The sequence below is a fragment of the Pelmatolapia mariae genome, unplaced genomic scaffold (assembly GCF_036321145.2).
Source record: "Pelmatolapia mariae isolate MD_Pm_ZW unplaced genomic scaffold, Pm_UMD_F_2 NODE_ptg000199l+_length_35999_cov_1, whole genome shotgun sequence".
Taxonomy (NCBI): domain Eukaryota; kingdom Metazoa; phylum Chordata; class Actinopteri; order Cichliformes; family Cichlidae; genus Pelmatolapia; species Pelmatolapia mariae.
The window spans coordinates 9,643-35,999 of record NW_027051895.1 but is presented as its reverse complement, the minus strand read 5'-3'; the positions used below and the strand labels follow the sequence as shown (position 1 = coordinate 35,999).

At 40.5% G+C, this 26,357-nt stretch overlaps 2 protein-coding genes across 2 annotated transcripts; both read left to right on the top strand.

Annotated features, from left to right (window-relative positions):
* Positions 1-761: 761 nt before the first annotated feature.
* On the top strand, positions 762-4,550 carry LOC134622771 (E3 ubiquitin-protein ligase MARCHF9-like; the record flags this gene model as incomplete). The annotated part of the gene is made up of 2 exons (XM_063468128.1): positions 762-954; positions 3,680-4,550. Coding segments are annotated over 2 exons (513 nt in total), but the record flags the coding sequence as incomplete, so codon positions are not given.
* A 1,375-nt stretch (positions 4,551-5,925) lies between these two features.
* On the top strand, positions 5,926-13,668 carry LOC134622770 (tRNA (guanine-N(7)-)-methyltransferase-like). The gene is made up of 6 exons (XM_063468127.1): positions 5,926-6,109; positions 6,330-6,457; positions 6,553-6,737; positions 9,696-9,809; positions 12,148-12,249; positions 12,614-13,668. Exons 1-6 carry the CDS (start codon positions 6,030-6,032, stop codon positions 12,737-12,739), a joined length of 735 nt encoding a protein of 244 aa, XP_063324197.1. The 5' UTR covers positions 5,926-6,029; the 3' UTR covers positions 12,740-13,668.
* The last annotated feature ends 12,689 nt before the right edge of the window (positions 13,669-26,357 follow it).

The window sequence follows — 26,357 nt, the reverse complement described above, 5'->3', positions numbered from 1 at the left end:
GCTTTCTAATGCAAGGTAAAGACCCTATAATTTTAGAAAGGAAACTCCAATAATCTGATGATCTCCTGTGAGCAAGCACTTGGCAGAGGCGGAAAGTAAGATCTCCTTTTTATCAGGATGAGACCTCCGGCAGGACCGGAGTGAGGGAGGGGCAGCCATCTGCCTTGACTGGTCTGGGGCCAGGGGAAGGAAATGACAGAACATATTCGACCTGTGTCCTTTTTCTGTGTGAGAGATGCCGTATGCTATGTTGGAGAATGTGCCATCATTACTGTTGTTCCATACTGGCTAATACATGCCAAATTAATAAATGCCACAGTACCATAGTTATGATTAGTTACAGTCAGAATCAGGAGTAGACATGCTTCCAATTTTGACAAATTTTGAGTTTTCTTTTGTGGCAGGACAAAAAAGAGAAGAGACACTGAAACTTACGAAGAATAATTTTGTTCCCTGTAATTTATTCTCTTTCAAAAAGGTGCAACAGAGAAGAGTCTGTAGTTTCATTATGGAGATCAGATTATCCTCAAATCCACTTTCAAACCTGCAAAACACAATTTCTGTTATTGCCTGTGAGATTCAGTGATTATGCTCCAGAAATCACAGAAACCATCTGGGAAATATGTGCTGATAAAAAACCAGGGCCTCTTTAGATGTACGGCAACGATTCAAACTCTGTGCTATTATCTCACATAATCAAGAAGCAGTTTGCAGTTTCTATCTGAAAAACCATTTCATTCAGTTTTTGTGTCTGTACCCAGTGGCAGGCCATCTCTCTGACTGTGATTGAGAAGGTACAGATTGCAGCCATTATCCTCGGCTCTCTGTTCCTCATCGCAAGTATTTCCTGGTTGGTTTGGTCCTCTCTCAGCCCCTCAGCCAAATGGCAACGGCAGGACCTTCTCTTCCAGATATGCTACGGCATGTACGGCTTCATGGACATAGTTTGCATAGGTAAGACACAGATACTACGGCTGCCACATATTCGTTATTATATATTTCACACTTGGTGTAAATGTCATCAAACTGAGTGCCATTCTTGCATAATCTGACTTTTTATCTTACAACTCTGCAATTTCCTAATCATTTATTAGAATTTATCATTTGGTAATTATTCTAAGTAATTTGTCGTGAGTCCATATACACTGCAAGGTTCCCACAAAAGGGCAACGGTTTGGTTTATCTAAGTAAATAGGTGCTTTAGGAGCTTTCCATTGGATCATTACTACAAGGATTAACATGTTTGGGATGGCAACAGGTTGCCGTTGTCGTGAAAAAAGATGGGTTGAATTATTGGCCTGCATCAAGCTACTAAAATGTACTTACTAAAACTACTGAAATCATATTAAGAATGGTGCACGGCATTACTACCATCAACTTTGAGGAACAAATATGGTCAGAAAAGAAAACTCGAATGATCAAACAGTCAGAGATTGTTTAAATATTTGGTGAAATCAAATTGTAAAGCAAATCAACAGTAGAACCTGCAGCTTTGTTTATGGTTACTGATGAAAGCAAGAGTGTGTTTCCAGAAGCAAAATGTGAAGAGAACTCAAGGGGATGGGACTAAACAGCTGTGCAGCCTTAAGAAAACCACATATCAGTGGAGAAAAAAAGGCTTCTATTTGCCTATAGAGCATAAAGATTGGACTCTGGAGCAATGGAAAAGGGTCGTGTTGTCTCTTATTGCATCAGGATTAGAAGACAAGGGATGAAGTGATGCAACCATCATCCCTAGTACTGTCCAAGCCTGTGGGGGCAGTGTAATGCCTGCCCAAGTGTTGCTGGGGTTTCTTGTGGACGAGTGGTGCAGGGAACATTAAATATCATTTTCACACATGGACTGGCCACCATGGATTCCAGGCTTTAACCCCACTGATAATGTTTTGTATGTGCTGGAGAACACTTCCGACTCCCCCATCATAAGTACAAAATCTTGGCGAACAATTAACGCAACTCAGGATGAAAATTAATGTTGTGACACTGCATAAGCTTGTTGAAGCGATGCCAAGACAAATGCATGCATTAAAGCTAAAGACGGTTCAGTGAAATATTAGAATGTGTGACTTTTTTGGCTAGAGTATATACAGAGTCTAATTCTAACTTGCACTGATTTTTAAGGTAGTTTCAAAGAAAACCTGCTACAGCTGCTGTTTAATAGCTCCATCTGTTGCAGTCTGATGATGATGATGGGATCAGGATCCTTGTTTTTCTTATTGTTGTGACTATTGTATCAAAAATGATCAAAAACCTTTGCACATGATTATACATAAAGAACCACTGATTTCCAAGCTATGTGAATGACAAGAGTATATTCCCTATAATTACACAAAATTGCACTACATCCTGTAAGATACATTATTTTATGTTTTTTTTTCAGTTACCATATCCAAACTTAGCTTATAACAAGTAATTTAATATGATTGCTTACTTCCTTTTTAAAGGAAAACCAAGCATCCCCAATATTAAGATTGCTTCTTGTTAGGTTTTTAAATAAAACCAAATACATTTTGAATAGATGCTTTTGTGGCTTTAATATAAAAAAGTTAGCGTTGTTAGATCTGAATTCTAGGAGAGCATGTCCCTGAATGGCTTTGGCCACATAGAATGAAGGTCTGATGGAGGGCAGGCAGACCAAAGAGGATCAGGAGCTTGCAGGGAGACGAAGCGAATCTGGAGCACAAAGAGGATGAAGTTAACACTAGGATTTCACACTGAAGAAAACTGAAAGAGTTTGCCTGAAAACTTTTTGTACTCAGACAATGGTGAGAGGAACACTCTGGTCTGACACGCAGGTATTACACTGAGTGTGCTGCTTTTGTAATACAGCAGGGTTTATATTAGAGACTGAATGATATAGAATTTTTGAGACAGAAACCAATACCAATATTTGGTGATATAAAATATTCTGATATATCCTCTTGAGAACCAAGGAAAAAGGGATCTTCCCATTCAATTTTTTTTTGTGATTTCCTTCCTCTTTGGAGCTAAAAGAGGCCACCCAAACACATGAGATATCAATGGAAGATGTCCTCTATTTAGTGCATCAGGACTTAGTAGGGCAGCTCAAATAAGTCAAAAGATATCTAGACCAAAAACAAATGTCCATTACATAGGACATAAATGAATAGGCTGGTTCTCAGGCCGCTATACTTGTTTATGCTCAGCCCGCCTCTGCTCTGATCAGCTGGTTATTGTTGCTGGAAGTTGACAGGAAGTGCCTTCTAGTGGACAAACTATGCAACATTAACACTCATGACATGGTGGACTGGTGTTTCTCCTGTCACTTATTTACTCTTTAAATTTTTTATTTATCAGCTGTTATAAATTCAGACATTGATAGATCAGCATCGCCATATTGGCCAGAAATAACAACCTGCTGCTAAGATTGGCCCTCTGATAAACCTTTCAGACTCCAATACATGGCACTGCCAATAGAATAACACTTTTTACACACACACACACACACACACACCACATGAGAGCACACATATTTCAAAGCCTGTTGCCCACCGCTGCACACTATTTCAAGGAGACATGTCAGTTAACCTGGGAATTGTAGCACACATTGCACACCATGTTCTGGTTTGCACACAAACACAGATGAGGACAGAAACATTCTACATCCTTAAATGCCTACAGTAACATTTCTTTTCTTGCCTTTGATCTTCACATGCAGGTCTTATAATCCACGAAGGATCATCTGTCTACCGGATCTTTAAGCGCTGGCAGGCGGTGAACCAGAAGTGGAAAGTGCTGAATTATGACAAAGCAAAGGACTTAGGGGACCCCATCAGTTCCAGCAGCAAAAGCACTGTTCGAGTAGAGAGGAACTCTTCTCACACTGTCACAGACAGCAGCCGGAGGGCAAACCGCCATATCAGGACTATTCTCAACCACCACTGTGGCTACACTGTTTTACATTTCCTCAGCCAGCTAAGACCCAACAACTTGCACAGCAGCAACCATGAGGTGGTCATGAGAGTGACCACCGTATGAAGCTGACTAAAGTGCTGTAATGTTTAAGGAGGAGAAAAGTGTTGATTGGGGTTTAATTAAATAAAATCCCAATCTGCCATATAAACACTGCCGTGAACTTCCACTTTCATATTTCCTTCTCAGATTCTGCTGAAGTTAAGGATGAGTATTACCTATTTTGTGAGAAACTTGAAGTTTTTATTTGAGACTTTAAATGTGAAGCCTGTGAATTGAGGAAAAAAAACAGATTTTGAACAGATTCTTTCTTAAAGCAAGTAACCATTTTTAACACTATGACTAAGGTTTCAAAATGTAACCAAACAAGTTTGTTTTACTTAGAAAAGAAAAAAAAAAGTTTGATTTGGATTTGTTTTTAAGGTTGATTTGGATTTGACAACGTAAGGGAGATTTTGATGGTGATAATGATTGTGCTTCTACGTATGACCACTGTAGCAGTTCCCCTTCTAATGTTTCTGTGTATTTCTGAGGGTTTGCCATGATCTTGGTAACTTGTGCTGTTTTCACTTAAAGTTGAACTGATGGATAAGTCAAGAAAATGCCCAATAAAACTTTAGGATGTGTTAAAAGTGCATAGAATGTCACATTTTATGTTCTAGGTTTTGTCTCGTCTCAATTTAGGAAACAAAGATCTGACTGTTTGATGCTTTAAACAGTCAATTGTCAGTAAAAATCCTAATATTAAAAAATGTGCTAACCAAACTGAGTAAACTGAGTAGGCACATGAGTCAATACATGAGCACAGCTCAGCAAGGCATTGGAAATAACACCAGAGGGCCAAAGCACCAGCTCCTGGTCGATAGAGCAGTACACCAGGACTCTAACACCAGGCAGGCCAACCTGAACATCACCTGCACTGACAACAAGAAAGCCTGCGACTCAGTGCACCACTGGAGTGCTCGGCACCGAACAAGACTAATAGTGAGCTAATAAAATTAATCAGGAATTCATTGGGACTGTGGAAAACAGCACTCCAAGGCAAATCACACCAGTCCCTTGTCCACCCCACCAGGATCCACAGTAAAGACATTTGGATGTCATTCTGAGTGAATACGTGTGGCCCCTAAGAATCAGATCTAAAAAGGCAGGGGTCTAGCACAGCCAGCTGGACCCAAGTTACAGATTGTACAAAGGTGCTGTGGAGACACAACTAAGTGGCTGGGATAGTGTACAAGAACATCTCTGCCACATACGGGAGACACCACCAAAGGTGCTAGGATCCTGTGGGACTTCCAGACAGGCAAGCAGCTGCTGGCCAGTCAACCAGGCACAGTGGTGGCTGACAAGGAGCAGAAGACCACAGCTGTGATAGATGTGGCCATCCCAGTGGACAGCAAAGAGAACAGAGAAGTACTAGGGGCTTGAAGGAACAACTGATGCAGATGTAGAAGACAAAGTCAAAAGTGGTCCCAGTAGTAATGGGAGCACTAGGAGATCAAACCCAGAAACTGGAAGATAAGATTCTAAAAGATCCCACGCACAACATCCGAGGTTTCTGTGCAGAAGACAGCAGTCCTAGGAACAGCTAAGATACTGAAGAACGTTCACAATTCCAAGCTTGAGGATCAGCTCCCATTGGGTCTGATATATATACCCTATATATAGCCACATAGAGATTACGCTGCATTACGGCAGTAAATAGCTAACTGCATTTAGCATGTCCATGAAAAGAAACAGAACTTTAAGGTAATTTCATTCCATCTTACAACTAGGGAGGAGTTGCATTTTTACACTTACGTTTATCTTTGTGCAGGTAAAATTTGTTTACATATTTTTGTGGTTTCTGTAATAGATCAGTAAACATTAAAAACAACACACATCACTTGAAAACAAAGAAACTGTAATGTTGAGTTTTTCAGCCGGTATCAGCAAACCTGGCAACCCTGAGCGGGCGCTTGGTGATGACGAAAAAACCCCTCGACTAACAAACTGAGTGGAAACAAGCGTGAGTGAGCGCAGATTCCGGCAGTTTGTTCATAACTGGGTGAACATCCTGAATACCGTCAGCATTAACAGCTTTCCTTTGAGCCATCATGGCTTCGTCCATGCCGCAGAAGCGTTACTACAGACAGCGAGCCCATTCAAACCCGATGGCGCACCACACCTTTGATTAGTGAGTGAGCTCCATGTGCACGGCTCTCTGTGAGCACGATTAAGTGTTTCTGAGTGTTTGGATTGGTATGAAAATAAAACAAACAGATAACATAAAAGAAACAGGAAATAGAGGATCGCTGCTGATGGATCCTTTAGTTTTAAAGGGGGTCTGTCTTCCGCAGAAGACGATTTAATTGAAAACTGTTTATAGTGATGTACTTTCTCCTCCTCCTCTTCAGCCCTGTGTGTCCTGATAAAATGGACTGGTCCAAGCTGTATCCAGACTTATTCACTGGCAGCCTGAGTGAGACAGAGCCCCCTCGAGTCGAGTTTGCTGACATTGGATGTGGATATGGGGGGCTTTTAGGTAGTACACACAACCTGTGTATAAAGACCACATTCAGCTTTTTATTGCTCCATAATCTACATCATGTTTGTGTCTTTATTTTCTCTGCACTCCAGTGGAGTTATCTCCACTCTTCCCAGATAAGCTCATCCTGGGTATGGAGATCCGGGTGAAAGTGTCAGATTATGTTCAGGATCGTATCCAGTCGCTGCGTGCCTCAAATCCAGGGAGCTACCAGAACATCGCCTGCATTCGTAGCAATGCCATGAAGTACCTCCCCAACTTCTTTTGTAAAGGACAGGTGGGTTGCTGCTGTTTAATGAATCAGCACGGCAGAGGTGTCTTTTGGCTTAACTCGCTCAGTAATTCCTGCAGAAATATTTCGCTTTGAGCTCACAAAAATGCTGCAGATTAGTCCCCTAAAAAATGTTCTTGGTCTCTTACCCGCATAAAATGGATTAGTGAAAAAGGTTAAGTATGAGGGCATTATAAGGCAGCAGTGTGATTTAAGAAATTAAAAAGGGAACATTATTAATTTGGTTTAATTGAGCTTTTTGTTGGAATTCGTATTAGAACTCTTAAATTTCCAAAGCTGGCTCAGGCTGGCTTCAATCAAACATAATGCAAAATGTTAGAAGTCACTTCTGAATCAGTTGCAGTTTTTCACTTTTGTTTTTAAAGAAATTAAAAGCATTTCAAACACATTTGACATATCAAATTAGAATACCTTTCCCCTTTAGGCAAATATCAAACACATTTAAAATTAAATGTTCAGTTCTTGAATAAGATAATAACACCGGATGTCAGTGTCTGCGGTGCGGCATTCATCTATAACACAGTTTATATGTAGTTCTTACACTTAAATCAGACCATCAAGATGTGAATGAAGTGCAGATTTTTAAGGTTTAACAAAAAATTTGCATTAACTGTTTAGGAGTTACACATATGTATGCGTCATCCTCATTTTCAGACGCTTAAAATAAACTGAACAAACTAGCATGACTTTAAATGGGATTTTTGAAGTGTAAAACTCTCAGACATGACCAAATTCTGTGTTCTCTCCCTTGAGATGCTCTGCTATGAGTTGATCCTGCTGGTTCTGTCAGCAGTCACGTCATCAATAAACACTAGACTGATATGCTTCGGATCACGAGCTGTTTCTCTCAATCTCCATACGTTTCTCCTTCCATCATTCTGGGAAGTTGTTTTTCTAAACCATGGAAATAATTCTGTCATCATGACCTTTAGTCGTCTTCTGCGGTCTTTCATTGTTGCTGAGCTTGTCCAGTGTATTCAGTCTTTTTAAGAATGCACCAGATTGTTGATTTGGCCACTCCTAAAGTTTATCTCTATCTTTCTGATGGGTTTATTTTAGCTTTTCAGCCTAATGATAACCTCCCTCACTGGTATTTCTTTAGCGCTCATAAAAATTCAACACTTTGAATCAACTTAAGATATTCTGTCTGCTTTACTTGTCACAAAATAACAGGAAAAACAGGCCTCACATAGAAATGAAGCTGCTCATCAGTCAATTGTTTTTGAGTCTCTGTGTATATAAATAAATGTAATTCCTAAACAGTAAATTAGATACTTTAGTTAAATGCCTTGAATTAAAGCTGAAACACTGCACTTCAATCACATATCGGTTGCCTTATTTAAATTTGTGGCGGTGTACAGAGGCAAAAATAGAAACACATTCTTTCTTTCTTTCTTTCTTTGTGTGGATATTTACCAGCTTGCATATAAATACTCCCATAAAATTGTTATCAGCATCAGCTGCAAAAATCTACTACAGGTTCTGTTGCGGTTCAATGCTTGTGTGCTCATTTTAGCTTCTACAGTTCTCTAGCAAACCTAAAAAATATATCACTGCAGCACCATTTTTGTGGTACTAATGCATTTTTTGAATAGAGTAAAAACCACATGTACCTACCTGCTATATAGGGCCAGCATTAATATGATTATGTGCAGGTTATTGAATTAGAGCACATATACAAACCTGACCTTTTTTTTAATGGCTCAGCCAACGTGGGCTTTAAAAACGTTAAATTGACGCTGACAGTCTGTGCTGGAAATGCCAAGGTAATAAGAATATGCACGTGTTCAACATATGGACTGAATTAATTTATACAAGGTCCAATAAATCCAGGGATTTCACAACAATGGGGTCATTGACTGACATCACATCAGCTGAGCGAGACGCCTTTTATCCGGCCCAATTAGCTGCAGCGCTCTATGACTTGTTGAAACCCGCATTAGACTGCTCAGTGGGCTTAGTGTACCAGGGTTCATTCAGGTATCCTGCATAAAAAATTCACCTCAAATGCCCTGTGTGGGTATCAACTAAAGGGGGAAAAAGAGGAGTAACTGTAACAGTGACACATTTATGGAGCACAAATCATGAAGGTGTTTCATATAGAAACATGCACATTTGTTTAATCTATTTATATTTTAGTATGCAATTTCAGGTCATTTAAAATAATAGGACATGCTGGAAAGAGTTGGGACTTTGAACAGTGCTAAGAGCAACTTTGCAGAGCTTCAGTGCCTCTAAGCATTAATACCTCTTGGCTCATATTTTTTTCCCAGAGCTGAACACTGCAGCTGCATCCTCCTTTAACGTTGGGTGTCTACCTTTTCTTACAATAGGCTCAAAATCATTCAAATTTTCAAAGTGAGAGTATTAAGTGAAGACCACCCAGACTAGAAATGAAAATCTAGCCACAATCCTTCCCACATGCACGCCGTGTTTCAAGTGTTGGAACAGTGTATCTAAAAGATTCAAACTCTGTTTTTTTCCTCCCTCTTGTTGGTGTGTTTTGTAACCCAAAAATAATTCAGTTCTTTGAAGGTTTTTCCACCTTCTATCAGCACTGAAGGAGCCCCTGAGGCTGTAGCCGTCCCCGGTGATTATCCCCACAACTCTCTGTCTGTACCTGATGTTATTTATTTTAACTAATAAAAAGTGACTGGAAGTATTTTTAATATATCAGCCAGACAAATATGAACGGAGCCTGCACTTGTACACTTGTCAAGGACGGAGACACGGGGAACTTTGTGGGAAGAAAAGGAAAAAAAAATCAAGGAGGGAAATTCCACTTTTGCAATCCTCAGTGTTTAAAATCCAACAGCATATTATGGGGGCCAGATTTTCTCATCTTTTGTTGTGTTGCATGGCTAAATATAGTTGAATAAAACTGCCTACACTTTGTTTGGTCTTTGCTTGTGTGACTGTTAACATGTTGTTTCTGTCTCTCAGCTCACTAAGATGTTCTTCCTCTTCCCTGACCCTCACTTTAAGAAGACCAAGCACAAATGGAGGATCATTAGTCCCACTCTGTTGGCAGAATACGCCTACACGCTCAGAGTAGGGGTATGTATCTGAGTTATGCTTATTCCAAGTTTTTAGTGAACATTAATGCAAACATCATTTATCAGACAAAAATGTAAAACATTGTCCTTCTTCCAGTTTTCTTTCAATGTAATTAAAACCTGACTGATATCGGATATTTAAGACCAATACTGATATTTAGGGATGTAAGAGAATCCGATATAACAGCTAATACTTGTTTTGTTGTTTTGCTTTTAGACATAACAGATTTGTTATGTGTAGTTATTAATGAATTCTTATTAAGATTATATGATAATTGCATTTAAACATAATCTTTTTTCATTGCTACAGTAAGTTGGATTGCTTATTGACGCTCTGCCCGACACTGCTTGGATCAGCGGGTTGTCGTGTATGTGGCGTTCCAAAAACGTGTTGCCAACAGGGAATTTGTAGAGTGCCCTTTGGTGGGCAACAGGCCATTATAAATGCAGATACCAATGAATCAACAAATAGAAACTATCAACTTAGATATCGGTCGGACTCTAAAGATAAAGTCTATGATTTTTTTAAATGAGTAGAAAAAATACATAGCTTAGGATTCTGTCCTGAGCTTTATTTTACATTTCTCACTTGCTGTACTGGATAATAAATTAAAAAATAACTATTCAGTTTTCTTGCTTATCATTTAAAATTGGAAATGCACAAATAATTTTATCGCTTCAGATAAACTACAAACAACAAACATAAAAAACACATTTTTTCTGCTTCAGTCACCTGGAGTAAAGAAATGTTGATTGGTTGTCATTTTTACTGAAATGTGTATGAAAAGAAGGAAATCTCAGAGTGATGCACAGTCAGAATGGCTACTGCATTAGCGCTGAGCTTCAGTTAAAGTAACATTTTCGTCAGTGCTGCAGTATGGTTCACGTATGTCTTTGGATAAACACAACAGCTGTTCAGAGACCAGCGTAGTTGTGCGTTGATCCTACGCTGAGCTTATGCACAGCTTTGCAGACCGCCATCTCCATGTTGTACTGTGTTACTGTCACCGGGGGGCAGTGTCAAAAATGTGTAAATAAAGAAGTCTGTGGGCTACTCTTGCTTCCTGTTGGTCCTTCAGCGTGCCCTGCAGTGTTAACAATGTTGAAAACTTCTCTCTCTGCGGTAAACTCTACTGTTGCTGCCCTTTCTGTTCAAGCCCACTTAGGGTCTGTATATGTTTTGTAGGTTGTATACCAATAATCCTTCACTCTGTATATCCAAACACCAACGCAAACCTATACAAATGCACTACCATGAATCCCGCTTTAATAGGCTGAGTCCACTGATGGTTTGGAGCTTTTAATGGAATTTGTTGACAGTGGAAATTGATAGTGTATCACTACAATAACCACTTAAAACAGTGTGGTTTAGCTTGTATCATTACTGTAAGTATTTTTCCATATATGCAACTAATATTTTTTTCCCTACTATGGGTCACAGTTGAAAATTAAACTACCATTTCTTCCCTAGTTTCCTACATGATTGAACTGTGCACAAACCTGTGAGTTCACAGGAAATAAAATGTGGGAACCGGTGTGGCCTACAGCTGGTTTATACACCCAGGTCCTGCCTGTCAGAGCTGTCAAGGCAGCAGTGGGACACTGGGAGTGAACGCTGATGGAGGTTGTGGGGAACAATGGAAGGCTTGTGTCTAAATTTATCCTTTTTCCTCCGTTGTGTGTGTGTGCATTGATGCACGTGTGCATACATACGTTGTGTGTGCACAGGTGTGCGTGCAAACTCTACAAGGGCCTTCAGCGTTGGCTCGCAGCCAGAACTGCCGGTGGGAGCGGAGGCTGTCAAGTGTACGCTCATTTGTAGAGGCAGTTTCAAACCAAAACGAGTCTAATTTTAAGTTGTGACGAAGTTTTAAATCTTGGGTATTGTCAGAACGGCAGGATAAAACGGCGTCCCTCACCCTGCTTTTTTTTTTTTTTTCTGGAAATTAAGACACATACGTGCTGACATGCACTGGTGTGGAAATCTGTGCCTTTTCAAAGTGTTCAAAGAAATCCAAGTTCTAGTAATTTTATCAGCACTGTCTCCAAAGTAAACTACCTTGACACAGGTGATTCACCTCTGTGTTGGCAATAGGTTATTTTTATCTTTAGAGATAAATTGCTCTCCAAAGGTGATGAAACCATATAACTAACTGCAGGTCTGAAATGTCTGACAGTGTCAAAAAAAAGAGACTCGTATATATGTTTGTTATTTTTTCATCAGTGCAGCGAGTGTGTTTGTTTTTTGATAAATGGGTTCATATCAGTAAATAGCAAAGTTTTAGTATTTTTCTCAGAGCTGTGTTAATGATGTCTGTGTGTTTGTCTGCTTGTGTCAGGGTTTGGTATATACCATCACAGATGTGGAGGAAGTCCACCTCTGGATGGTGAAGCACTTCAGTGAACATCCACTGTTCACGCGGGTCCTCGATGAAGAACTGGTACGTTGACATGCTTTGCATCGCTGTGTTTGCAGGTCATGACATCAGCATTTGTTGTTCAGCTGCTCACTGGAGCAAAGTAGTCAAAAGTAGGATATGAAATAGTAAATAGTTTTTCGGGGAGGGGGGGACTTTTCAAATATTGGTAGAGAGAAATATATTCTATGGTGTAGGAAATATTGCACTGTTTCCTTAAATAGGAAACATAAATTTTCTATTATTGATCAGAAAAGCGCAGAATGGTGGTAAATTGATTTGTATGTTAGAATAAGTTGCTAAAAAGTTACTGAACAGTGTCAGAAAATGCACGTTTTGGTCTGCTGTACCCTTAGATGTGATTCAATCCTAAATCCTCTTTTGGCAGGCCGATGATGTCATCATAAGTCGTCTGGGTACCTGCACAGAGGAAGGAAAGAAAGTGCAGAGAAATGGAGGAAAGAATTTTCTTGCAGTTTTCCGGAGGACTGAGGATCCACATGAGATTTCCTGAAATAAATGCCTTATGCAGTCATCTGTGCGTGGGTTCAGCTGCTCTGCTAATGGATTTTTCACCAACCAGATGAATGCTGATTTTTTTTTTCTTTTATTAATGGACCCTTTTAATATTAGCAGATTTTTAAAAAACAATTTTTGGGGGGGCTTTTTCCACATAATTTATGTTTTTTTTAATTTTCTCAGACTGTAAAAGAGACGTAGCACATGACAGGATCTGACATGTTTGGTTACACTTTCTAATTTTTTGCCTCTCTTGTTCATTAGTTTCTCTCACCAAATGTCAGTGTGCTGTTTTGGATGTCATGTAAAGATGTACAGTATTTCAATAAAAAAAACAAACTACTAACAAAATTTAAAATGCATTTAATGACTTCTATATTCATAATTTGTTTACTAACATTATTCTTAGAATAATAATGAAAATGGACAGGTTAAATATTGTTATCTAAAACCACAAACCTATCAAACTGTGCTGCAGAGTTCACTGATAACTGTGCTGCGAAAACCCTCCCCAGGTTTTTTAACTTTGGATTATGAGCAAATATTTGAAAAGGCACATAGTTTTCACTCTTAGACTGTATATAAATGATTGTCACCCACTGTAAACTCCTGTTTGGAAGCCTCAAGGCTCAAGTGACCATTGCCATCTTGGTATTTTGGAGCCAATAATTACTTTAGCGGTTTCTCATGTGCTGTCACATGAATGCCTTCAATACTTGGATGAGGTGTTGGAGTGCTAAGTTATCAACTTCTTCTATGTACATGTATCCATAGACTGTATGGCTGTATCATACCAACACAAAATAAAACTGTAGCATTTCACTCCCTTTAACTAAAACACAGAACTGTTAGACTGGCTGTTGTTGTACCTCACTGGACAGCATGTCATATTATTGGAGTGGATTATATTACAAATGCAGTGCATGTTCCATTATAAAGTCCAATTATATAATCAGTGAAAATGCTAACTTTGTGTTCATTTAAAAATTTTAACTCAGCATTCCAAGTTGCTAGATAGTCAGGAGTATGGAAAGGGAGCTGGGCAGATTTGAATCCCATTTGCTGCTGCAGGCTGCAGTGATTACAAAAACAGGACAGCACATGCCTTCATGTTTGAAACCCAAACACTGGAAAACGTGAGCTGAAAGCAGAGAGAAGCACTCAAAATACCTGTTGTCATCACAATTAGAAATCTTTCCACTTTTGTATCCTTTGTTCACCACATTTGGCAGTATGTATGGAGTGCAAAACTCTCAAGCCTCTCCACATTTCTTTATATTTTGCTTCCAAGGAGCCAGACTTTCTTGGAATTTTATTATAGTGGTCTTGAGCAATAGTTCTCCAGGGTTTCCGGAGGTCTTTCAAAGGTTTTCCTTGGACATTGGCTGCTTTTACAGTCATTTTCAGTCCTTGTATCTCCGCCTTTTTTAGTCAGTTTTCTTTTTTGTAAAGCCATTTAGCACTGTCGTATGAGTCTTTCAGTAATGGAAAAAAATGCACCTAACTCAAGGGATGAATGAGCATTGTGTTTACAGATAACAGACACTTTAAATTGTATCTTTAGGCACTTTGTTAATTGCAGCCTGTCACGTAAATGCATGATTTGTTCCCATTTCTTTAGTTGAATCTAAAAAGAATGCCAAAGATAACACAGTTTGGCATAAAATAGTATTTTTGCACCAACAGCTTGATTTCCAAAGAGTTATTGGCCAAAGACTTGGCATATCACAGCATGGTGCACAGTATGTCCTGACACAGGACCTGAGAGATGCATCTGGACCTACAGTTCATCCATCTAATGTTCACTGAAGCCAAATCAGAAATGCACACAGTGGAAGGGTGGCTGGCTCAGATGGATTTGTTGCCATATGGCTAAGATTTGTCCACCATGCAATATCATCTGTAAAATGTTTTAGTGGCTTTAATTTTAGCATGAAAGTGATCTCAAACACACTGCCAATGCTGTAAAAGCATACCTGGATAGAATAACACACAATGGAGCACTATGCCTGGACCTCGACTTTATTGATTCAGTGTGGGATCATATTGACACAAAACTGTCTGGCTAGGAGAATTCAGGATGTGCTGAAGAGTAAAGGGGATCATGGCAAATACCGACTTTCAAGCTTATTAGTATTGTACAGTTTACTTGATCCATTTTTAAAATAGTTAATCTAGTTTACCAAGTAATGTGATTGTTGTTCATGAATTTCTTTTCTTTTTCTTTGCTAAATACAGGAAGTATTACCAGCTTTTTTATGGTGTGAACGTTAATCAGTCCATCAAATGAGTGACGATGGGGAGCCGCTCTTCTGTTGACACTTATTTTAGCCATATGGCAACAAACCCATCTGAGCCAGCCAAATCAATGCATCATGCAACATTTTAATGCTATCAGGTCATCAAATAAGAGTTTTATTAAATGCTCTGCAGGGGAATCCAGGAAAGGGAAACTTAATGATTTGCATTTGGCAGGACTAGTAAAGCAATGTGGATTTACTTTTGTTTCACCCAAAAAGAATTTATTACATCCAGATATTGGAATGTTACTGGGGTCAAAGATAAATCCCCCTGAACGTCTTTACAGAGGCAGGTGCTCGACTTATTTTGTCATAACATAATCGACAACTTAAAGCTGCAGTTCTGGCACTACACAGTGATAAAACATCTTTAAACCAGATGAAAGATTGATGGCGCTCTTTTGTGTGTACTGTATCTTAGTTATGAAACTACCTCCAGCAGCTGACTAGCTTTGTTTAGCGCAGACATGGATAGGGCTGGTGACAAACCCTAGCCACAAGCAAAAAAAAAAAAAAAAATGTACTGATGAATTTTGTGCCAGACTACTTTTTAGCCTGAAAGAATAACTTTTTTTTATTTTTTGTTGTCACTGGAAGAATGCCAGACAACCAATATGCTCTAAAGAAGTTACTGTCCCGGCTAAGAAAAATTCAGACACATGACTCCACAAGCCCTCTCTGATAAACCACAAACTGCTTAGGATTTTGGCAAATTAGGAAGAAAACTGGAACAAGTTCATAAGTGACCTTTTTCGTGTTTCTCTCCATTTTCAAACTTGATCTTGAGCTAAAATAACCAGCTACAATATACTAGCTAAAACCTTAAACAGTCATATGAAAAAGTACTGTATTTTCCGCTTACTTAAAATACTTTAGTTTTTCTCAAAAATTGACTGTGCGCCTTATAATCCGGTGTGCCTTATGTGTGAATTCTGGTTGTGCTTAGTGACCTCGAACTGATTTTATGTGGTACACGCTGCTCAAAAATCTGTCAAAAAATGTCTTAGTACGACTTTGGTAAGCTACGAAGCCGCACCACTTGATGAATTATGGCTACCGTAGTTTAGGAGCCTCGCGGAATAATCTGGGTCCAAAACGAATAGTTATGTCTATAACTTCTGTCATCACAGTCATCCCTCAGCTCGATAGCCGCTCTTCACCGAGCCAAACTGCTCAGTGGGGCCACCTTGTGTTGTACCTCGTTCCTCTCCTTCAGGGAAGAGAAGTTATAGACGTAACTATTTTTTCCCTTTCAGTCGATTCACTCGGTACAACACATAAGTATGGGACATATATACACGCCCTGCAGAGCAGCCACCAAACCGGAATCGGACCACCACCACCTTAGTGTGCGGTAGACCCAGCAGAAAGGACAGCTTGAGCCACTGAAGGGGCTGTAAAGATAAAACCACACAAAAGTCTGCGGTGATGCCAAACTAGCTGCTGTGCAAATATCAGCTACAGGCACCCCTTTAAAAAGAGCCCATGAGGTCGCCATCCCCCTGGTGGAATGAGGTCTCACCCCCTGGGGCAAAGCAAGACCTTTGGTGCTGTACGCCAGTGAGATAGCTTCTATAATCCAGTGGAACAGCCTCTGTTTAGACAGAGCTCTACCTCTAGTTGGATTAGCGAAGCAGACAAACAGCTGGTCACATAAACGCACATTCTGAGAGTGCTCAATGTAGGTGCGTAGCACATGAACTGGACAAAGAGAATGCATCCTCCTCTGCTCCTCAGATGCAAAAGGATGCATCTCAACCACTTAGAGCTGCAGGCATGATCTTGGGAAAATAGGCAGCATTTGGACGCAATACGAGAATTGTGTTCAGGAGGGATGCACAGACAGCGCATGAAGGTCATCCACTCGCTTTGCCGAAGCCAAAGCAAGAAGTAATGCAGTCTTATATGAAAGAAATTTCATATAAATTTCTTTCATATAAGAAATTTATATGAAACCCATTTGAACTCAATGGGTTCAAATGGGGGGCTACAAAGGGCCTCCAGCACCAAAGACAAGTCCCAAGCAGGAACACTGAACTTAAGCACGGATCTCAGCCGGCGAACCCCTTTCAGAAAATGTATGGCAATGGGATGTGCACCTGGTGTCACCCTGTCAAAGTCAATATGACAAGCAGATATAGCTGCTAAATAAACCTTAATTGTCGAAAATGAAATGCCCTTATCCAGCAGCTCCTGCAGGAATGTCAAAACATCCACAATAGAGCACTGAAATGGGAGAGTGTGGCGGTCCTGGCACCATTGCTCGAAGGCTCGCCATTTGTAAGCATACAAGCCTCTAGTAGATGAGGCCCTAGCGCTCTGAATTGTTGCTATCACACTAGGTGGGCAAACCCTTAGCAATCAAGGCGCCACAGATCCGGGCGTGGATGAATCACTTCTCCTCCTGCCTGAGAGAGGAGGTCCCTGCGGAGAGTAAACTGCCAAGGACTCGCTGCTAGCAGGCTGATTATCTCTGCATACCACGAACTTGTGGGCCACCAAAGGGTCACTAGAATCAGAGAGAGAGACTGCCGACGCACTCTCTCTAGAACTGGAGATATCATTTCCACTGGGGGAAATGCATAGAGGAGCACGTCTGGCCATTGGTGCGCTAGTGCATCCATGCCCAAGGGTGCATTGTGGTCAATTATGGAGAAGAACAGGGGGCAGTAAGTATTTACCCTGGAGGCAAAGAAATCTACTTGCGCCTTGCCAAATAGATCCCAAATCTGAGCCACTATTAAAGGATGTAACCTCCATTCTCTCACCAGAGGATCCCCCCGGAGAGAAGGTCCAGCCCCAAGTTCAGGTGGCCTGGAACGTGGGTGAACACTGCACCATAACAGCAGAGAGCGAGACAGCTTCAACAGGGGAAGAGAGCGTGTTCCTCCCTGCCTGTTTATGTAAGACACCACTGTTGAATTGTCCATCCTGACTAAGACATGCTGGCCCTCCAGGACTGGAAGGAAATGCTTTAGAGCTAAGAACACTGCTAACAGCTCTAAGTGGTTGATGTGCAGCTGGCGCTGGGCTGCGGACCAGATCCCTCTCACTGATGCACCCTCGCACAGCACTCCCCACCCTCTTAGGGAAGCATCTGTGGACACCACCTTGCAAAACAACACCCTCCCAATCCGAGAGCGCTGATGCAGCAGCCCGGGCTCCCTCCAAGGACGGAGAGCTAGCATGCAAGATGCGGTTACCGTCAGCCTCCTCCGGAGGTGACGCGATGCGCACAGGTGAGAGAGAGTCCAGCGTTGAAACGCTCTCATCTTTAACAGTCCAAGTGGCACTACGGCGATCATAGATGCCATCATGCCCAACAAACGTAATATCGTCTGGAAACGCAGTCTGAATCCCAGCTGAAACTGAGCGAGGCAGCGATGAAACGTGGCCACTCTGTGCTCCGACAAACGTGCGCGGCTGGAAAGCGAGCATATTTCCAAACCAAGAAAAGTAATCTGCTGACTCGGGATTAGCGAGTTCTTTTGAAAGTTCACAGCGAACCCCAGTGCCTGAATGTGTGACAGAACCAGTGACAGCTGTGTCTCCGCCTGCGGTTCTGAGCAGTTTCCTGAAGCTGCAGTTGCTTTTGTCCTTGCTACGACCCGGCTCAAAAACTGCAACATAAATAAGGAGACCAGGAGACACCAGATTGTAGGTGAGAAGAGGTTTTAATCCTAAAATGCATAGCAGGTTGGCTAACATGGCTGGTACCACCAAGGCACGGCTAGTGAGGCTTCCTGAAAGCCTGCCTCAGGCATGCTTTTATCAACACCTGACTAGGTGTGGCCAATTAGCACCAGCTGAACAGTTTAGGGGCTGCAGAGGGACGTAACACCTCCTCCCTCAAAAGGGTTCCTCTAGGACCCCTAAACAAATTAAAAGCCCCTCTGAAGCCTTCAGGTACTTGAGCGTTATTGCCATCACCTGACCAACAACACTCACAAGTGACCTAACCAAAGTAGCCAAATCCTCCACAACACTAAAGGTCACAGCACAAAACATTCACCTCATGAGGATCTCATTTGGCATCCACCAACACTGACATATTAGATGCACACACACATGGTGTACACACTATGCCAACTTAAAAACAGCCTACCTGCCTCAGCTACAAGACCATAATTAATGAATGGTCTCAAACCTCTTGCCAAGTTTGGTGCCATTGATTTACTATGTGCAACTCCCAGCCTAAAACACTAAAAACAATAAAACCCTAACTTTACCTACCTAGTCTTCAGTTGTGTACCAAGCTCGAGGCAACTTTAAAAGCAAACTCAAGGTTAAGCAGCAGACCAGGGGTACAGTCTCCCACCAAACCCCAAAGCGTACCCCCACCCAGGATAACCACTAAACACAACAAATTAAAACCACAAAGCAAAACAACAAACAAGTGCTCCGATGGAAGGGCAGCACAGCTACCCAGCTGAAACACACTTACTAAAAGGACGTTGCTCAATCACAGTGAACACCTTCACTCACCCACTTAAAAGAGAAACAAACTGATATTCAGTCGCCACAAAAATGTCCAAACAATCCCGGATGAGCCCCCACTTATGTTACGTGGGGGCTCATCCGGAGATGAATAACAGAGTGTTAGTGAGAAGAGGTTTTTATCTTAAAATGGCATAGCAGGCTGGCTGAAATGGCTGGTGCCACCAAGGCAAAGACTAGTGAGCTCCCGAAAGCCTGCCTCGGGTATGCTTTTATCAACACCTGACTAGGTGTGGCCAATTAGCACCAGCTGAACACACTGAGGAGATTAGGGCCTGCAGAGGGACGTAACAGTCCTACTCTTCTTTCTACACTCACAATAATGTATCATAAAATTTCCTTCTTTTTGTGCCAAGTCACTAGCACTCACCTGTCTCTTTTCCTTCCTAATACTCAGGTTGAGACATGAACCTCTGCTGCCTCATTAACATCCCACCCTGCCACCTCAGGCTCACCCTAAATCAGACCGAGGTGCTATGTTTCTAGAGCAAAATCCTGACACGTTCCCATAAAAAAAGATTTATTCTGATGGGGCTTTACGCAGCCACAAAAGAGAAACTCATCCTGCAAGTTTGACTTCAGAATCAGATCCTTGCTCATTTGGGATTCTTAGATCTAAGCTAATGAGAAGCTTCTCTCTATTGACCTAAGTGTCCGATAAAATCTTTCCCGGGCTTTCAACTCAACAAAGAAAAACTGCTCACTTTGTATTCAGCTTCACATGCTGTCTTTTAACCCATTCTTGCAACTCTTCATTTCAAAACAAAAAAAATTTCACAAAATAACTTTTCCAACTGTTTTCATCTTTCATTTGTTTTTATTCACAGACTGACATAAAGTCAGCATCAGGGTTCAGTCTGACCCTCCACTGTAGACACAGTGATGGTGATGTTTTATTTTTATTTTTTTCGTGACTGAAATAAATGGCGGCCATAGATGAAGCTGGAAATCCAAAGCCACAGATGTTGGAAATGTATGTGTAAAGTACGGTTATCAATCCACTCTACTCAGGAAAAAACATTTTAAACATCACTTAAACTGTCTAAGCAAATGTCTCAAAGTTTTACCAAGCAACGCAGTTTATTCCATGTTTTCATTCTCTTCCCTTTTTATTTTTGTCCAGCCAGCATGTGTCAGTGATAAATAGAAGGAAATGTGATCTGTTCAAACTTTTAAAAGTAAACTTTGGCGTTGATGGACACCGGTAATTATTTTTGAAGCGGAGTGCAGCTGCAGCCCTTTCAGTAATTGTTTACTCCTGCCGGTCATGACATCACGACCGCCCCATTATTCAAGTCAGCTTGCATTGGATCACCCCAATATATGTGCTGAGAGGTCATTAATCATGTCGGAGCTGCTACATAAGGGTCATGGGTTAGTCTGAATCTGTACTTTTTATGCTGGGTAAATATTTTTCTTGGTTTGTATCACTGTCAGATTTGGATGAGATTCATCTACAGCTAGTTACATCGCTCTTTGATTTTTTCAGGTTAAGTTGAATTTTTTTTTTCATGCTTGTAGAACTGCAAGGTTGGTAATTTGGTTCAATCGGTCCATGTATTTGACACCTAGGTAGGATTTTGGCGCTTTTGTTATTTGCAATATTTCAGCAAATTCCTACTCAAGAAAAATCCCTCCATCCTTTTATTCATCCATCCACCCCATTCTAAATTGGGTAGCTGGAGCCAGTCATACTTAGATCCACAGGTCAATTTAAAACGAACCATCAAACATGTATATCTTTGGAATCTGGGAGGACTCCAGCCAACAAGCAGGTTTGAGAGCAAACCAATGTCTCTGTGCAGCAACTGTGCAAAACACTCAAAAAAACCCCCATTATAAACAAAAAACATTGAGTATTATTTATGTTCTTACTCATTTGACTCGTTTGTTTTTTCTTACTTATTTTATGTATGTCAGGATGGGATCTTCCAGATTTTGGAAACCTTTCATAAATAGCATAAATTCATTTTGCACACATGATTTTTTATCAATTTAAGGCACAGAGTGCAAATGAAATTTGGTCACCTCATTCATAAAGGGATTTTGAGCAATTTGTGTTTTAGTGCCACTCCTAAACACATGATACAAATGCAAGGGAAAAGTGATTTTAATTTTTTTTATCCATCCATTGTGCTTTCTAATATTTTATTGAAGAACGAAAGGTTATTGTGGCTCTGAAGACTGTTGCTCAATTGTGTTCAAATCTACAACCACTGATCAATGTGTGATGCAATAAATTCAATACATAGAGTCAAAAGAGCAAAGTAGAACAAAAAGGAGATGCACTACTCTGAAAATCTAGCAACACTGAAAACCTCTTTTAAACACTGCAATGTTGCATGTTGTCTGTCGGAAGCCGACCACGGAACATGCAGATCAAACCTGCAGAGATCCTGCAGGTTTCTTATTATATATTATAGTTATTATAGAGAATTCGTTTTTCCCTGTGATCAGTCTTTACATGCAGCCCAGAAACATGTCATTATCCATTGCATGCATGCAGTCACTGCGGTGGACATCCCTCATACACAGCCAGAGTGAAAAACGGTTTCTCATACCTCAAGCACACCTGGTGCCCAGATGTGCTCTTACTCTGACAGATGCCCTGTATGACACCTTAAACACCTATTTATTATTCAAGACATGGAGGTGTGTGTTTTTCTTAACTCCACACAGTCTTAATCAGTTACCACATGTATGCCAATAAAAATCATTATTCAGTAATTTTATTGCTATATTTTTAGTCTTCATTACCACATCTTCATATCCGTTGTGCTCTCAAGCAGCTGTTGGGCATTTGCCAGACACTCTGAGTCACTCCAAGCACACTTTGACTTTTTTTGCAGAGTCAGAGTGTACACTGTGTTGCCCGAGCATGTCGGAAGCAGTATAAATACATACTGAATCTCACACACTGAAGACAGACCATTTTTAAACATTGAGATATGAAAACCATGTGTGAGATATAAGCACACAAATGTGAGCAGCATGTAAAACACAATAAGGTAATAATAATAGTTTAATAATAATGATCCAGCAAAGAATGGACTAATCACACATTAAGTATGTCCCCTCTCTGTGATATAAAGATCCAAGAGTAGAAAAAAACCTTTAATACAAGCATAAACAGCCATGTGAGAAAGAACTGTTTTCTCTATGACTTTATCGGTCTCTCACATCATTGAGGAGGAATTTTGGCCCACTTGTCTTTACAGCTTTGTTACAGTTCATTGAGGTTTGCAGGCATTTGTTTATGCACACCTCTCTTAAAGTCCCACCACAGCATTTCAATCAGGTTGAGGTCTGGAGTTTGGGACATTATAACACCTTAATTTGTTTCTTTTCAGCCATTCTGTTGTAGATTTGATGCCATGTACTTGGGATCATTTTCCTTTTGTAATAGCAAGAGTTTATACAGTTTGTTAGACAGATGGCCTCGCATTTGAGTCTAGAATACTTTGGTATACAGAGGAATTCATGGTCAACTTAACTGCAAGGGTCCCCAGGACCTGTGGCCCAAATCATCACCCCTCCCCCACCTTGTTTGACTGTAAAGTGTTTGTGCTGATATGCTGTGTTTGGGTTTCGCCAAACATGGTGGCGTGCATTACCGCCAAACATCTCCACTTTGTAGTCTTGTGTTTTGTTCAGACGCAATTTTGCAAGCCTAACCTGTGCTGCCATGTTCCTTTTCTATGGAGAAGAGGCCTTTAAAAGTAGCTTTCTTTTGTTACCTGATGACTATATTTGAAATAGGGATACATTCAACAAAACAATGAAACACAGCCGACAACAGGTCATGTCTGTCCATGATCATTCAAATATCGAAAGCACTGGTTTGGTGTCCCCGGGGAGACCCATCACCATATATAAATTATACTAACAGCTTTCAGAGTGAAGAAAAACAGTGAGACACATTCTCATTCATGCACGCTTAGGCACACACACTGGTACATAGACATCTGTGTGTGTTTGAAAGTGTGTATAAAGGCACTCTTCTGATGCCACCCAGACAGGCAGACTGCAGATGTGAACTTTGACACACTAGTCTGGGAGTATAACTACCTCCTTTCTGGGCATTGGGCCAATACAATAAGGGAAAATACCTCTGAGGGTACCCCCTCTGTGCTCTATAGCATGATCTACATTTGGGCCACGACACTTTGCACCTTACACCAGCACAAAGAAGCCATTCTTTCTATTAGGTTTTTCATAATCAGTATTAATCCCCTGCTTCTGAGGCGAGCACAGATTAATTGAAATTCGTTCCTTGTGTGGTCTTAAGTTACCAGCCAGCTGAACAAGAAAGTGAGGATGTGCGTCCAATTGACACCAGTGCAAAAATGTGTCCATCTTTCTTACAAAGAGTTAGAATTTTTAATTCCATGCAATAAAAATGACATCAGTCTGACATCATCATAGCTTTACATAGCACCAAAAGATTGCTGAGATCCAGCGTTGGTTTGGTTTATATGTTGCTGTTGTCTCTCAGGCTGTCTATCCACTGGACAGGGAGCTTCAGCAAACCAGCAAAAAAAATAACACGTTTGCACTGCGTTGTGTAAGACCGAGACTTATCAAGGCACGAGTGGCCATGTCTAATAAGTTATTAGTGTTGATGAAAATTTCAGAGGTCACTCTTTATCTATTACCCTTCAAGATAGCTATGCATCTTCGATTCAGGAAGTCTGGTGTCATTGCCTCATGTCCTGCTCCATGGTGCACTTTTATCTTCGTTAGTCAAAGTTAGTTTGTTTGCAGCTTCTAATTCAGAAGTCACTTCTCATGGTCTAGTCAGATGGATGTCAGATGTACGAGGATTGCTGCAATGCGTAAAATTGGTCTCCTGACAATATCCTCCACCTACCCTGAGGAGTTCTTCAATACAATTGGAGCTGTTATCAAGTGCCTGCATCGATCCACCATGCAAGCACTTGATTCACTATCATCATTGTGCAATCAAATCTAACTTTATTATGTCACAGTCGTGCTGCTTTTATTTGTAATGTTCGCACTTCCGTCTCCTTGGACCAGCACTCCGCTTTGGAAAAATAACTGATTTAGAAGAACTAATCTCCATGTTCAGCTTGACTATCAAGGGTGTATTTTTGATTATACTGAACAGTTTATGTAAGTGTGTGTGTGTGTGTGTGTGTGTGGGGAGGGCCAGAAGCACAGAAAGTGATCCTCATAAGACTGAATCCTCCCCTGAGCCAAAAAGATAAACAAACAATTAAAAAAAAATCACACCATATCTGGCCTTTGTAGAGAGATTGGACCATAAAATAAAGACAATTTATCTAAAGGGTTGGCGTGTTCTCCACATTATCCCAAACACCATCTAAGTGCTTAGAGTCTGAATATCTTGCATGATGTCAGCAGGGGTTAAGTAACCCACCAGCAGGCTCACTGGACATGTGATGTTGCAGTGGCAAGGAAAAAAAATTCTCCTAATCACAGTTTTAATCAGCAAAAAACCCCACACTGTTTGCTCATGACAGAGTCCGATCATCTGAGGGTAACAGGCTTTTAACACTGCAGTAACTCTGATGGATACTTCTGCATGTATAACATGCATGTCGGTGTCACTCTGTGTTTCACTGCGTGAAAACAAATGTAATATGTCATTTCTGAAACAAGCCTTTGTAGGCTGCAGAGTTAATTTTCTGGTACCAACCCATAATTCTTCCTCCCTTAGGCAGCACATATTTATATATTAAGGTTTGTAATGCTTGGCTGGCATATTATGAGCATAATGTATGATTTAAAAAGATTAAGTCCTGGGAGTGGGGGGAGTATGCAGCTTAAAGAGGGCTTTCTTTTTTATGATCATATATTACACACACATACATACATAGATACATATTATATATATATTTATATATATATATATATATATATATATATTTATATATATATATATATATATATATATTTATATATATATATATATATATATACACATATATACATACATACATACATATATACACACACACATATCTGGAGTGATTTCCATAGAAACATCAAAGGAAACTGCACTGGGAAAAACTTAGTGGTTGTGTATGCTTCTTGGCAGTAAAGAGCAAGTCCAGTATAGCAGTGATGTGTCCTCATTATTACAGAATGGTAACTGCAAATATTCTGGCATTAATATAGAAAGTAAGCCAAAGTCTGATTATTGTTTTTATGCCTCATATATGGGAGAAAAACGTAATGCACAGTTGTAGCTACAGTGGCTTGCAGAAGTATTCGGCCCCCTTGAACTTTTCCACATTACAGCCACAAACATGAATCAGTTTTATTGGAATTCCACGTGAAAGACCAATACAAAGTGGTGTACACGTGAGAAATTGAACGAAAATCATACATGATTCCAAACATTTTTTACAAATAACTGCAAAGTGGGGTGTGCGTAATTATTCAGCCCCCTGAGTCAATACTTTGTAGAACCACCTTTTGCTGCAATTACAGCTGCCAGTCTTTTAGGGTATGTCTCTACCAGCTTTGCACATCTAGAGACTGAAATCCTTGCCCCCATTCTTCTTGGCAAAACAGCTCCAGCTCAGTCAGATTAGATGGACAGCGTTTGTGAACAGCAGTTTTCAGATCTTGCCACAGATTCTCAATTGGATTTAGATCTGGACTTTGACTGGGCCATTCTAACACATGGATATGTTTTGTTTTAAACCACTCCATTGTTGCCCTGGCTTTATGTTTAGGGTCGCTGTGCTGCTGGAAGGTGAACCTCCGCCCCAGTCTCAAGTCTTTTGCAGACTCCAAGAGATTTTCTTCCAAGATTGCCCTGTATTT